This window comes from Leucoraja erinacea, chromosome 13, assembly GCF_028641065.1.
Source record: "Leucoraja erinacea ecotype New England chromosome 13, Leri_hhj_1, whole genome shotgun sequence".
Lineage (NCBI taxonomy): Eukaryota > Metazoa > Chordata > Chondrichthyes > Rajiformes > Rajidae > Leucoraja > Leucoraja erinaceus.
In genome coordinates, this window is record NC_073389.1 from 34686719 (window position 1) to 34702297 (window position 15579).

General features: G+C 44.8%; 1 protein-coding gene across 1 annotated transcript; it reads left to right on the forward strand.

Moving 5' to 3' along the window:
* The first annotated feature begins 2243 nt into the window (after positions 1-2243).
* cldn34a (claudin 34a) lies at positions 2244-5761 on the forward strand. The gene is given in 2 exon segments (XM_055644212.1): positions 2244-2753; positions 2755-5761. Coding segments are annotated over 2 exon segments (780 nt in total). The 3' UTR covers positions 3025-5761.
* Positions 5762-15579: the final 9818 nt, after the last annotated feature.

The window sequence follows — 15579 nt, forward strand, 5'->3', positions numbered from 1 at the left end:
GACCAAGTCATTGGGTATTTTTAGGCGGAAATTGACAGATTCGTGATTAGTAAGGGTGTCAAGGCAGGAGAATGGGGTTTGAGAGGGAGAGTTGGTCAACCATGATTGAATGGCGGAGTAAACTCAAAGGAGCAAATGGCCTAATCCTGCTCCTGTGACTTATGGCAGGCAAAAACGAGGAGCGTATTCTCCAAGGAGGAAACTCGAGTGCTCTTGGCACTCATCGTATGTGAATTATTTGTTTATTGCCACCATGAAGCGTGGGGAAGATGTGTTTCAACGCTGGTGCTGCCGCTGTATATATTCGGAGGCTATTTTTGTAATAGAAGAGATTAGGGGGAGCACAGTGGCTCCCTGGAGGAGACCGCTGCCTTACGGGGCTCCTGCAACGGCGACAGGTTCCCCGCCCGAGTATGGGGGCTGAAGAGCTCCTGGAGCATGGCCTAACCCTGTGCCCCGCGGGTTTTCTCTGGCTCTGGTTTTGCGAGCGCACACCGGGGGGTCCAAAAGACTTGCAGGTTTGTAGGTAATTGGCTTCTGTAAATGGTCGCTAGACAATCGCCATCGCCAGCCGGGGGTGATCGCTTTCACTCTGACATCGGGGGGGGGGGAGAGTGCATAACTAAACACAAACTTTTTTTATGCTTCCATCACAGTGACACGTGATGTTTGTTAAATGTAATTACCTGTGTCTGGGGTCTATTTGTGTGCACCCACACCTGCACAAACGGCATTTCGTTTGGACACAGGGGTCACAATGACAATTAAATTGACTCTGACTCTTGACTCTCTTGACACGCGCGTTGACACACATGCACACACACATACACACACACATGCACGCACGATGCACACACACACACAGACACATACACGTGCGCACACACACGCACACACACGCACACACATACACACACACACATGCATATACACACACACACGTGGGCCTTCCCATTCTTTGTCACTGCCTTGGTGTGGCCCTGAATCCACCCAAAGGCCAGACCAGGAGGGGATATCTCATCTCTTGGTGCGTTGCCATTCGGTGCAAGGTTCGTCTCTGCGTGTTGCCATTCGAGTTCAGATTCAGATTCTCAATCTGCATCTGAGCAGGATCTGAACCGTGGATGGTTAGACCAGGGAGACAATGGCTGCACCCTCCCACTCTTTGCCTGCCCTTGTCCGCCTGACGTTAATGGTCTGTCCCACCTCCACGACCTATTTCACGACCTCTGCCGAGTTTGCCCTTGACTCATACTCGCAGCATGGTCGTCACAAGGTCGTAGGAGGTCGTAGGAGATCGTAGCAGGACGTGATGCTAGTAGTAGGTACTCATGGCATCAAGTAGGTCGGGGCGTTTTTCTGGCATGATGAAAAATGTCCACGAGTAAAAAAGGTTGTGAATTAGGTCGTGAAAGTGGGACAGGCCCTTTAGGGAAAGGCAGGGAGCAGCAGCTTCAGTTTCACTGCTCCTGTCCCTACCCTTTGGGCTCATGTAGCCAGAGTCAAGCACGAAGTTGTGTCAGGTTGAAGATAGATACAAAAAGCTGGAGTAACTCAGCAGGACAGTCAGCATCTCTGGAGAAAAGGAATAGTCTTTTTCTCCAGCTTTTTGTGTCTCTCTTCAGTTTAAACCAGCATCTGCGATTGTGTCAAGCTATCCGGTCAGGCCAAGGCTGCTCCGTACAGCTGAAGGGAACTCTGACTCCCACCAGCATAACAGGTCCCTCAGCTGTTTGAAATGGGCTGTACAATTTGGCATGAAGGGGACCGGCCATTATAGCATGGCAGAGCACAGGAAGAGCCTGTCATCTTCAGAGAGGCAATCGGCCAATGGAGCTGCAGTCACCTCCTCCATCTGCCAATGGTTCCTGTCAATGGCTAAATGGTCTTTAACCTGTTGCTGACATCTCCACCCAAGCTCACCGCCTGAACCTGCTTCCACCAGACCTCTGGCCTGGGCTTCTGCTTCATATGGAGGGAAAGCCTGTAATTTGCCACCACTCATTGTCTTGGGTGCGGCCGCAAAACCAATACCAGCTTGAGAAAACGAGAGGCAGCATTAACAAAGCTCTGTGCGGTGGGCGGTACATGTTTGTAGCGTTTCCAGGCAACCCGCAGCTTAGCATTCAGCCTGTAACTTCTCAGGTTGTTCCAGCAGTGAACTGGCATCACCACTCCTGCTCGCTCTGTCGCTGGGTTGGTGTGAATCCAGGCCTCTACGCCCCCCCCCTCACTTCAAGGTCATGGGTCAGCGGCCTAGTGGCGCCCAGATCCAGCTGCTGGGGTTTGTGCTGGGAGCGGTGGGCTGGATCGGAGCCGCCATTGCCATGGGGCTGGTCCAGTGGAGAGTGTGGCACGTGAGGTCGGCGGAGGTTGACTCGGGCGTGGCCTGGGTGGGCATCTGGAGGGCCTGCCTCTGCAGCAACCGGCTGGCGTCCCCGCCACTCCGCGTGATGTCCTGTCAGGCGATGGGCGCAGGAGAGGCCTTTGTGCCGTGGGAGATCGCCGCCGCCCAGCCGCTGATGGGGACGGCCGTCGTTGCCGGTGCTCTGGGGAAGGCGGCAGCTGTCTCTGGCCTGTGGAGAGTCTACCTGGGCAGAGGGTGTGCCGGGCTGGCCATGAGGGCCGCAGGGTGCTTCCACCTGCTGGCCGGAGTCTGTGCCATCATCCCTGCTGGCTGGAACCTCAGCTCCGTGACTGGCAGCCGCTCCATCACCTTCCCGCCGCGGTTCGGCCTGCCCAGCTCCCCACAGACCCCAGGAGGTGGGTGCGGGCATCTACGTGGCCATCTTCTCTTCCGGCCTGCTCCTCCTGGCTGGTCTGCTGCTGCTCAGTTACAAGACTCCTGTGTTCTTTTCCAACAACAAGGTCCACCCTTCCGCCCTGGATCCATGGGATAGAAACAGCCTGGTCTCTGGGGCCACCATTTTAACGGAAAACCGCTTGCATGCAGACAGTTTCTCGGAGTATTCCCTGGCCAGCTGTGGAACGGATAACCCGGCATTCCGGACTGAGGAGTGCTGAGGAGGTTGGAAAGCCCCAATGAAAAACGGCAAAGCCCCACAATTCCTACACCTTGTGCAGTATCTGCACCAATGAGGCGGCCTGAAGGAAAGGTTGAGTTACCTGTTCAGACCAGAACACCTGAGACCTTGTGATCTGTTGGCTGGTGGTCGAAGGCGGGCCACGTGGGACTCGGAGGATGTGCCGCAGAGAACAAAGGAGGACCCAGCGTGGTGGGACTTCCGTGAGAAGTGGGGGGGGAGAACATTGGAGGACTGGTGGGGAGAACATACAGTCGGTGGATCCGGTGCAGGATACTTTATAACTTTGTCAGCGTCTTTTATGCGGTGACTTTCAAATAATTTTACTGTGACTTGTCACATGTAACAATAAAGTATTCAATTCAATTCAATTCAATTGTTGGATTGGACAGTGCTGATAAAACGTGCTTGATAAACTGTGGCTATTTTGTTTGCAATCAAAGGTAAGAAGGATTTTGAAGGGGCAGGTGTGGAAAGATGATTCCATTTATGACAGATGGAGTGGAGAGTAAAAGCCCAAATCATAGCTGCAAGTAGTTAGGACTAAACCCAATAGGGAATGGGAAGCAGCGGACATGATCCCCATATTACGTGTTTGTGGAGATGCCGGGTAAACATTTGTAGGCAGAAGGCAGCAGGGGAAAATAAAGATGTAATTCTTCTGAAAAAGACTCAATGGGTCAGATCAGGAGAGAGAACCGGACTCATGAGCACAGTAGGCGTGCATTAAATCAAAGCAATTGGTGTGGATAATGTATTTAAATAAAAATTTCCCTCGTGTTTTGTAGAAGAAAGCCAATGTTTTTTTTTGAATAATGTTTTTTTGACCGGGTTTGTTTATTAACTTGAAACATATAATTCAGTTGGTTATTTAATTGAGCACGACAGCTTGGAGTTGGAGGTCTTGAGGTGGAACCACCTGGGCTGGTGACTAACGTGATGCCCCCACAATCCAAGCAGCGAGCAGGCAGCTGGTTTCCTGTTCCGTGCCTATGTTGTTCCACTCTCATCCACTAGAGGTGGCTCTGGAGTAGCATGAATACAGATAGATGCCTGAATATGATGTGGATTACAAACCAGACCAATTTTGCAGTGGGGTTGATCCAAATAATAAAACGTTATGTTGTCCTTGGACATCTCAGACTTTTTCAAATGTGGATTAAAAACAGGGAATCTGGTGAAAATGAGTGCCTCAGAGGCAGGGCTTTTCAGTTCAAGTTTCTCAGGCTGAGTCCCACAGAGATAGTTTTCCATCCCCTCTGTAGCTACTCCGGTATCCTGCACCCAGGACTTACTTGACAACTGATGGTGTTACAGATGATAGACACAAAAAGCTGGAGTAACACAGCAGGACAGGCGGCATCACTGGAGAGAAGGAATGGGTGACGTTTCGGGTCGAGACCCTTCTTCAGATACAGATGACCTCCCCTGCAGAGGTGTGACCTGCATTTGTCAATGAGATCAATGGCAGGTTTCTAATGCCCCCCCTGGGAAGCACCTGAAAACCATCGTTTGGTTTGAGCAGACATTTATAATGCCATGTTGCTTTAACCTCTCAAAATGATAATTCAGGGTCATAGTCTGTCGATGATTTCCATAACTTAATTAATCGTGAATATTCTAGCTGGGTGCAGAACGTGACTTGCATTTCATCCTCCATCTTCCAGAGGTTCTGATGCTCCTCAGAAATCATTGTAACCTTTGTAATCCCATTAATTACCACTTCTGCTTACTCCTAACCTGACCTCATCTGACTCATTCATCCACACGATTGCTCTGGCAGAGAGCAGCTGACATATGCATAGAAGAATCCCAGCAATGATGGTTAGCTGAGTCAGCATGAATGGAGGAGAATTTTAGCAGGGGTTCATGCTTCTACCCTTCCCAACTCCATCACAAGATCAGTTGAGAGGCGATTATGCAGGACTTTGGGAATGGGGGGGATGGAAATGTAGACAAGTGTAGACGCTACATCTTGAAGAAATGAGACTCGTCTTAGCAGGAAAATCAGCAATTTTTAAAGATATGGTCTCCTTTTATTGATTCATTACAAGTATAGTATGGTGCAACACAACTCTAGAATTAAACCGATTCACGAACAGGGTGATGGGTGTGGTGAGAAATGAAGCAGGTATATCAACACATAAGGGTCTCTTTTTTTTTCTTTCTTTCTTCTTCTATAGGCTTTTACTGGTTCACTCCTGGACTGCACTATGCTAGTCTAGGGGTTTACACATCACTATTTCTTTCACTCTCTCTCTTTTTCGTTCTTTCTCCCTCGTTCTATTTTTCTCTTGTTAAATTAAAAATAGAAGATGTACATTAAATGTATTTCGTCACATGCCGCAGTCTATACTACTGTACACTGCTAATAAAAATACAAATAAAAAAATATTTAAAAAAGGAAATGTAGACAAGGAAGAAAAGGTCTTGTTCTGGGTGAAACTAAAAAACACTGGTAGGAATAGTTTATGGGGTTCCTGATGGTAGTTGTAACGTTGGGCAGAGCATTTATTAGGAAACCAGAGAAACATAATAAGCGTTGTACAGTAATCGCAGGGTGTTTAATTTTCCTGTCAGCAAACAAACCAAATTTGCAAAAATGTCGTGGCAAGTGCTCTCAAGAAGGCACTCAAGTTAGTTTTCAAAATCAGTAGATTAGAGATATGGTGTGGAAACAGGCCCTTTGGCGCTCTGCGATGCTGCGAGGTTAAATATGAAATACAGATTCAATTCAGATTCAGATTCAATTTTAATTGTCATTGTCAGTGTACAGTACAGAGACAACGAAATGCATTTTAAGAGCATCAGAACCTCTGGAAGATGGAGGATGAAATGCAAGTCACGTTCTGCACCCAGAGACAACGAAATAGGTCTTTTTTAATCGTTATGTATATGAAAGGGTTAATTAATAACATTGTTAGGTGATCATAGCATGATATAACTTCGAGGGTAACCTTAGTTGTTCAAAATTAGAGCCTTACAATAGAACAATGAAAATTCTGGGATGAATTCTTAAATCCTCAGCATGATGATTCCTTTTCAAAACATTATGACCATCCTCATTCACTCTAGTAATAGTAATACCTAATATTTCACTAATCACAGTTGTATCATCTTGTTTCCCACAGGATTTTTATTCCTTAAATTTTTTTATAGATTTTTTTTTTTTTTAATGTTTGCCTTTCCTTATCTGTCATTGTATCTTTTCATCTAACTCTAACCCTAACCTCATCTGCATATGTGCCTCCAGATATGAAAGGAATCTCTAATCTTCAAAAAGTGTACATTCCCCTCAGGATTAAAGATCCCCTGGGAAATGGATGAGGCCATGGCAAGTAAAGTATCAGGTGCATCATAGGACTAGATCAAAGAAGGAGCTAGAAAAGGTTACACCAAGGACTGTGATGATTACGGAGTGTATAAGTATGATTGACAAATTGATTAAAAACAAGAAAATGGACCATGAGAATAAACATGTATTAGTCATAAAAACACAATGTAAACATTTATTTTGTTATTTAAATAGGAAAAGATTAACAAAAAATGTGGACCAATCTTTCTGTTGTTTGATTCACCAACTGGTCATTATGTGGAACCCTGCACATCTCCTCCTTGAGCAATGGGCAGACCTACAGTGTAGCACAGTCTGCCCTTCACCACAGTTGTATGTGTCAGGTATTCACACAGAGCCCCATTTTACCATTACCCATCAACTTGTGTAGGGGGTGGTTGGAACCTTCTATATCCTCCTTTTTGTATCGGGCTAGCACAGTGATGTGGTGGTAGAGTTGCTGCCTTACAGTGCCAGAGACCCAAGTTTGATCCTGACCACAGGTGCTGTCAGTATGAAGTTTGTACGTTCTCCCTGTGACTACGTGGGTTTTCTCCAGGTGATCTGGTTTCCTCCCACATCCCAAAGATGTGCAGGTTTGTAGGTTAAGTGGGTTCTGTAAATAGACTCTCGTGTGTCAGACAGAATTAGTGTATGGCTGATCGCTGGTCACCGTGGGCGCGATAGGTCAAAGAGCCTGTTTCCACACTGCATCTCTAGAACTAAACAGTGTGTCCATTTGCCCTCTGACTCTGAAGGAAACAGCAAGGTGCTTGATTGCACGTGTAAGTCGCACCTTCCACCGCAGCTTGCGGGTGGGTTCAGTGGAAGTGCCGGCTCCCTGTGTGGTCCTGAGCAACTACAAGTAGTTTTCTGCTGTGATGTGACAGTGCAGAAGCATGTGCCATCCTCAATGCTGCTTCCTCTCACCCTGGCTGACCAATTTTCTGCTGTGATAGATACACTGATGAGATGCAGACATTGGTGGGTTAATGTACCCAGCGATGATATCATGGCTTCACTCAGCACTGAGTGAAGGAACGGATAAGAAAACTGCAGAGATAGTTGACAAATATTTTGTGTGTTTCTTGGCAGGAGAAAGCATGGACATCATTCAGGAAAGAGCAAGGGATCAAGAGTACAGTGAAGCCGAGGAACCAAAGAAAATATTACTATCAGTGGTAAAGTAGTACTGGAGACTAAAGCTAACTGGGTACTTGACCACACGTGAAAGGTGGGCTCACCAGATGCATAAGGTTCGATCTTCCAGAATTCTGTAGATTTTCAAATAACCCATAGTATGAAAAGAACAAATCTAGCAGTGTAACATTTTCAAGAAAGTTGGGAGAGGGAAGGCAAGTAACCAGAGGATAGTGAACTTGATACCAGTAAGAGAGGAGATGTTTGGATGAAGTATGAGAAAAATTATGATAAGGTATGTGGAAATTCTAACATGATTGATACATCCTTTCTTCATTATGTTGGTGCTCCTGAATTGTCCAACAATGAAAACGTTCCAACCCTCGAATCTATGTGTGGCCAAACGTAAGTGTGGCCTGGACCTTGGTTAGTAGAGATACTTCACAGTCTCATGGTGGAGCCCAAATCGAGCCACCTATATCATCTTTATATCATCTTTTGTAGACAGGAAGAAAGAGCAGGACATTCATCTCATCCACTGTGGCATTCTGTTACATCATTGCTGATCTTCCGCTTGCACAGCACCATCCAGTACTAGCCCAGACTACTCCGACACCAACCCCCAAACCTGTGACCACCACCAAAGGCTGTAGATTCATGGTACATCATCACCCACAGAATTCCCTCCAAGTTATGCACCATCCTGATTTTGAAAAGTGTAGACGCTTCTTTATGAATGAATGAATGAATGAATGAATGAATGGATGATTGAATGAATGAATGAATGAATGAATGATGCGTTATTGTCATATGTGACAAGTCACAATGACATTCTTTGTTGTCAATGGGTATAAATATTGGAAGGTACCAAGCAACAGCACTCTGGGTCAGTCTTCACCAAAAGGGGTGAAGCTATTCAAAAAGGTACAAGACCATCACCTTCTGAAGGTGGTCTATCACAGTGAAGTCCAACGCTGGAGTCCCATAGTCACAGAGTGAGCGGTGGGTGGGAGAGTGATACTTAATTAAGTATATCTTGAGTTAATAATCAAACCCAGTATTTTTAAATAAAACCAGATTAAAATACCCAACAGGTCAGACTGCTTGTGTGGGAAGAGAAAGAGTTAACTCACATTTTTGCTTAGTTTCAGTGGGTTGGACCAATGTTGTTTGCGGGTACAGAAAGGGAGGCAGAGACACATGACAAGGTTCTTCTAAGTGGATCTAGGAAGATGGGTTTGATGTGTGCATATTATGACGTTGCATTTTTCCTAATGGCCAAAGCTACTAATATTTCCACTTAAATCTTTACTAACTGTTTTCTTTAATTGAACCTTGCCGTTTGGGGGTAAGCAGGGTAAACAAAGTATCTTGAATGAGGACCTCCCAACTCCTTGGTAAGTGAACTTGTGACCTTTGCAATAGAGGTCAATTAATTAATTTCAGCTGATTGGGCCAACAGGATAAAAAGGAAGGCACATTTATTTTTCACAGCAGATCTCAGAGAGGGTGAGGCCTTGGTGGGGATTGTCTGTTACATTGTCACAATACTGGCCTTTGGTTGTGCAGTGTGATGTTGGTGCCAGCCAGCAAGGTAGGTAGGTGGTGGGTCAGTATGTTCACTGTTTTATTCTTCATATAAAGTAGGAACAGATTGAAGGGGTGCTCTCAAAATTAAAAGTGTGGCAAGTGAGCTCAGTCCTGGATGTTTTATTGCATGGGAAAATCCTGGGATGCCCCCTATGGTCTGGATGACTATCTATGACTGGTGTCTCCAGCTTGCGCAACAGGTTTCTGAGCCTGAGTGTTGGCTGGAGGAACTGTGACAAAGGTACCTGGATAGCAGGTTTTTACAAGTTGTCACCTTGCAGCTTGCAGTGGGCCAGGGAACAAATGTGTGACCACCAAACAGAGGAAGGAAAGCGGGCAAATCGCCAGGAAAACGTTTGAGTGCATCTTGCTCCAAAACCATTTCTCTGGAAAAGGTGGAGGTGAATATCCTAGAGGAATTGAGCCAGAACTAAGATCACAGCATTATTGGAGGAAAGATGTAATTCTCCAATAGTGATAGGAGAATCAATAGTGGTGTTGTAAATGTGCTTCTGCATTAGTTGTGCATCCATGATGGCATGTTGCCTTCCTGATGCCAGAGACAAGAACGGGTGTAGGACATTCTAAATGGAGAGGGCGATCAGAGGCTGTAGTCCACATTGGTAAACACACGACATAGGTAAAAAGAGGGAGGAGGTCCTCTTCTTTCCATAACCAATAGGAAATTTATGGTTACATTCAAAGAGTTTTTTTGACTGATAATGGGAGCATTACTGGAGCTAATTCAAAGGAATGTAGCTGGGCAAGTGGTTGGAGTGTCAGTGGGAGAACATTTTGGAGATGGTGACTATAAATTTCCAGTTGGTTAAGGAAAAAAATAAGGATGATCTGAGAGTTAATATCCTGATTGGGGGAAGGCTAATTTTGATATTGCATCACAGAACTGGTAACAGTAGACTGGAAAGATTGAGGGGGGATCTTATAGAAACTTACAACATTCTTAAGGGGTTGGACAGGCTAGATGCAGGAAGATTATTCCCGACGTTGGGGAAGTCCAGAACAAGGGGTCACAGTTTAAGGATAAGGGGGAATTCTTTTAGGGCCGAGATGAGAAAATCATTTTTTACACAAAGAGTGGTGAATCTGTGGAATTCTCTGCCACAGAAGGTAGTTGAGGCCAGTTCATTGGTTATATTTAAGAGGGAGTTAGATGTGGCCCTTGTGGCTAAATGGATCAGAGGGTATGGAGAGAAGGCAGGTACAGGATACTGAGTTGGATGATCAGCCATGATCATATTGAATGGCGGTGCAGGCTCGAAGGGCCGAATGGCCTACTCCTGCACCTATTTTCTATGTTTCTATGAAACATCTCCCCAGCAACGATTAATTGACTTTCAGTGCATGAGGCTTTTTGGATTGGAGAGTTTCACACTTCCACTATCTCTGGGAGAATATTTCCTGATTTTCCTCCTGTTAGCTTTTCTTCATTAAGATTGTGCCAATTCATCAGTATCTCCAGCACTAGAAGTAGTAGTTCCTCTGCCTCTACCTTTGGAATACTTCCTATATTTTAACCATTTGGATTAGCTGATTGCCCAATCGGCTATATGCAGTGTTAATATGATGCATATTGTACTGCACTTTAAAGCATTCTATTTGGGGTAAATATCTTTTCACTGTTTTCCATTTTTACTGTTTCCTCGCTGGCAGGAGATATTGGCAGAATATGAACATTTGGCAGAGTATTGGGTCCCTTGCATCTATGCATCAAGAGCACCCCAAAGCCCTGAGTTTGCCCTCAACTCATACTCGCAGCATGGTCGACACAAAGTCCTAGGAGGTGTTTGTAACTCTCCTTCATGCTCGAGAGTAGTCCCCACGTACTCGAGGCCTCAGCTAGGTCATTGCGTATTTTTCAACATGCTGAAAAATGCCCGCGAGTAAAAAAAGGTCGCCATAGAAAAAAATCAATTTTTTTTTTTACTCATAGGTTTAGTCGAAGTAGGTCGTCGTAGGTCGGCATGTTATTCGTAGGTAATCGAGGGTAGTTGAAGGTAGTCGTAGATAGTCTTCAACATAGTCGAAGGGAGGTCGAAGGAGATCGAAGGAGGTCATCTTCACTCTCCACTATTCGGTGTCTAATTTTCCCGAAGCTAGTCTTCAACATAGTTGAAGCTGGTCTTCAACATAGTCGAAGGAGGTCAAAGGAGGTCTTCTACAGTTGAAGGAGGTCTTCAACATGACACTTTTCAAACTTGCTTAAACTCTTCTAAACTCGCCAATTAGGTCGCTGCAGTGGGACAGCCCCTTCAGAACAAGAGGTCACAGTTTAAGGATAAAGGGGAAATCTTTTAGGACCGAGATGAGGAAAACATTTTTCACAAAGAGAGTGGTGAATCTCTGGAATTCTCTACCACAGAATGTAGTTGAGGCCAGTTCATTGGCTATATTTAAGAGGTAGTTAGATGTGGCCCTTGTGGCTAAAGGGATCAGGGGGTATGGAGAGAAGGCGGGTACAGGATAATGATTTGGATGATCAGCCATGATCGTATTGAATGGCGGTGCAGGCTCGAAGGGTCGAATAGCCTACTCCTGCACCTATTTTCTATGTTTCAGTGTTTGGCGAAATAGTCATTGAGTCTACGCTTGAACTCACTGATGTACAGGAGGCTACATTGGGAACACCGGATGGATTAGATGAGATGCATCTCCAATATGATCCCACCACCAGTCGCATCTTCTCATCGCCACTCTTTTCCGCCTTCTGCAGAGATTGCTCCCTCTGCAACTCCTTGGTTCACTTATCCCTTCCCACTAAAACTACTCCGGCCCCAGGTACTTTCCGCTGAAACTGCAGGAGATCATGAGATGTAACACCTGTCCCTACACCTCCCTCGTCTCCATCCAGGGACCCCAGCATTCCTTCCAGGTGAGACGGATGTTCACTCGCACCTCGTCTAACCTCACCTACACCATTTGCTGTGTCCAATGTGGCCTCCTGTACATCCGCAAGACGAAGCATAGACTCCATGACCATTTTGCTAAACACTTGCTCTCAGTCTCCAAGGCCTGCAGGATCTACCGGTTGCTATCCAATTTAAGTCCTCTTCCTATTCCCATACTGATCTTTCTGTCCATTTCTTCCACCCCCTCCACTTACATCTATTAGAAATTAGAAAAGCTAAAAGAAGAGATGAGGTTGCTTTCAAGTAAGGTGAAAGTAAATCCAAAGGGTTTCTATAGCTATATTAATAGCAAAAGGATAACGAGAGATAAAATTGGTCCATTAGAGAGTCGGAGTGGACAGAGAAGAGATGGGGAAGATATTGAACAATTTATTTTCCTTGGTATTCCCAAGAAGAAAGACATTGAATTATGTGAGGTAAGGGAAACAAGTAGAGTAGCTATGGAGACTGTGAGATTCAAAGAAGAGGAAGTACGGACGTACGGAAGACATATTTTGAAAAATATGAAAATGGATAAGTCTCCAGGTCCTGACAGGATATTCCATAAGAGATTGAGGGAAGTTAGTGTAGAAATAGCAGAGGCTATGACAGAAATATTTCAAATGTCATTAGAAACGGGAATGCCGGAGGATTGGCATACTGCGCATGTTGTTCCATTGTTTAAAAGGGGTTCTAAGAATAAACCTAGCAATTATAGACCTGTTAGTTTGACGTCAGTGGTAGTGAAATTAATGGAAAGGATACTTAGAGATAATATATATATAAGCATCTGGATAAACAGGGTCTGATTAGGAACAGTCAACATGGATTTGTGCCTGGAAGGTCATGTTTGACTAATCTTCTTGAATTTTTTGAAGTGGCTACTAGGGAAATTGATGAGGGTAAAGCGGTGGATGTTGTCTATATGGACTTCAGTAAGGCCTTTGACAAGGTTACTCATGGAAGGTTGGTTTAAGTAGGTTCAATTGTTGGGTATTAATGGTGGAGTAGCAAGATGGATTCAACAGTGGCTGAATGGGAGATACCAGAGAGTAATGGTAGATGGCTGTTTGTCAGGTTGGAGGCCGGTGACTAGTGGGGTGCCTCAGGGATCTGTGCTGGGTCCACTGTTGTTTGTCATGTACATCAATGATCAGGATGATGGTGTGGTAAATTGGATTAGTAAGTATGCAGACGATACTAAGATAGATGGTATTGTGGATAATTAAGTAAATTTCCAAAGTCTACAGAGAGATTTAGGCCATTTGGAAGAGTGGGCTGAAAGATGGCAGATGGAGTTTAATGCTGATAAGTGTGAGGTGCTACATCTTGGCAGGCCAAATCAAAGTAGGACATACATGGTAAATGGTAGTGAATTGAGGAATGCAGTTGAACAGAGGGATCTAGGAATAATTGCGCATAGTTCCCTGAAGGTGGAATCTCATGTGATAGGGTGGTAAAGAAAGCTTTTGGTATGCTGGTCTTTATAAATCAGAGCATTGAGTATAGAAGTTGGGATGTAATGTTAAAATTGTACAAGGCATTGGTGAGGTCAATTCTGGAGTATGGTGTACAATTTTGGTTGCCTAATTATAGGAAGGATGTCAACAAAATAGAGAGAGCACAGAGGAGATTTACTAGAATGTTGCCTGGGTTTCAGCAACTAAGTTACAGAGAAAGGTTGAACAAGTTAGGCCTTTATTCTTTGGAGCACAGAAGGTTAAGGGGGGAACTTGATGGAGGTCTTTAAAAATGATGAGAGGGATAGACAGTTGACATGGATAAGCTTTTTCCATTGAGAGTAGGGAAGATTCAAACAAGAGGACATGACTTGAGAATTAAGGGACAGAAGTTTAGGGGTAATATGAGGGGGAACTTCTTTACTCTGAGAGTGGTAGCTGTGTGGAATGTGCTTCCAGTGGAAGTGGTGGAGGCAGGTTCGATTTTATCGTTTAAAAATAAATTGGATAGGTACAGTGGCTTACAAAAGTTTTCATACCCCTTGAACTTTTCCACATTTTGTCACGTTACAACCACAAACGTAAATGTATTTTATTGGGATTTTATGTTATAGATGAACACAAAGTGGTGCATAATTGTGAAGTGGAAGGAAAATGATACATGGTTTTCAATTTGTTTTACAAATAAAAAACTGAAAAGTGTGGTGTGCAAAAGTATTCAGCCCCCCTGAGTCAATACTTTGTAGAACCACCTTTCGCTGCAATTACAGCTGCAAGTCTTTTGGGGTATGTCTCTACCAGCTTTGCACATCTAGAGACTGAAATTTTTGCCCATTCTTCTTTGCAAAATAGCTCAAGCTCAGTCAGATTAGATGGAGAGCGTCTGTGAACAGCAATTTTCAAGTCTTGCCAGAGATTCTCAATTGGATTTAGGTCTGGACTTTGACTGGGCCATTCTAACATGTGAATATGCTTTGATCTAAACCATTCCATTGTAGCTCTGGTTGTATGTTTAAGGTCATTGTCCTGCTGGAAGGTGAACCTCCGCCCCAGTCTCAAGTCTTTTGCAAACTCTAACAGGTTTTCTTCCAAGATTTCCCTGTATTTGGCTCCATCCATCTTCCCATCAACTCTGACCAGCTTCCCTGTCCCTTCTGAAGAAAAGCATCCCCACAGCATGATGCTGCCACCACCATGTTTCACAGTGGAGATGGTGTGTTCAGGGTGATGTGCAGTGTTTGTTTTCCACCACACATAGCGTTTTGCATTTAGGCCAAAAACTTCAATTTTGGTCTCATCTGACCAGAGCACCTTCCTCCACATGTTTGCTGTGTCCCCCACATGGCTTGTGGCAAACTACAAACGGAACTTATTATGGCTTTTTTTCAACAATGGCTTTCTTCTTGCCACTCTTCCATAAAGGCCCGATTTGTGGAGTGCACGACTAATAGTTGTCCTGTGGACAGATTCTCCCACCTGAGCTGTGGATCTCTGCATCTCCTCCAGAGTTACCATGGGCCTCTTGGCTGCTTCTCTGATCAATGCTCTCCTTGCCCGGCCTGTCAGTTTAGGTGGACGGCCATGTCTTGGTAGGTTTATAGGGAATAGGGAAGATTCAAACAAGAGGACATGACTTCAGAATTAAGGGACAGAAGTTTAGGGGTAATATGAGGGGGAACTTCTTTACGCAGAGAGTGGTGGCGGTGTGGAATGAGCTCCCAGTGGAAGTGGTGGAGGCAGGTTCATTGGTATCATTTAAAAATAAATTGGATAGGCATATGGATGAGAAGGGAATGGAGGGTTATGGTACGAGTGCAGGCAGGTGGGACTAAGGGGAAAAAAATTTGTTCGGCATGGACTTGTAGGGCCGAGATGGCCTGTTTCCGTGCTGTAATTGTTATATGGTTATATGGTTTATATGGTTTGCAGTTGTGCCATACTCTTTCCATTTTCGGATGATGGATTGAACAGTGCTCCGTGAGATGTTCAAAGCTTGGGATTTTTTTTTATAACCTAACCCTGCTTTAAACTTCTCCACAACTTTATCCCTGCCCTGTCTGGTGTGTTCCTTGGGCTTCATGATGCTGTTTGTTTACTAATGTTCT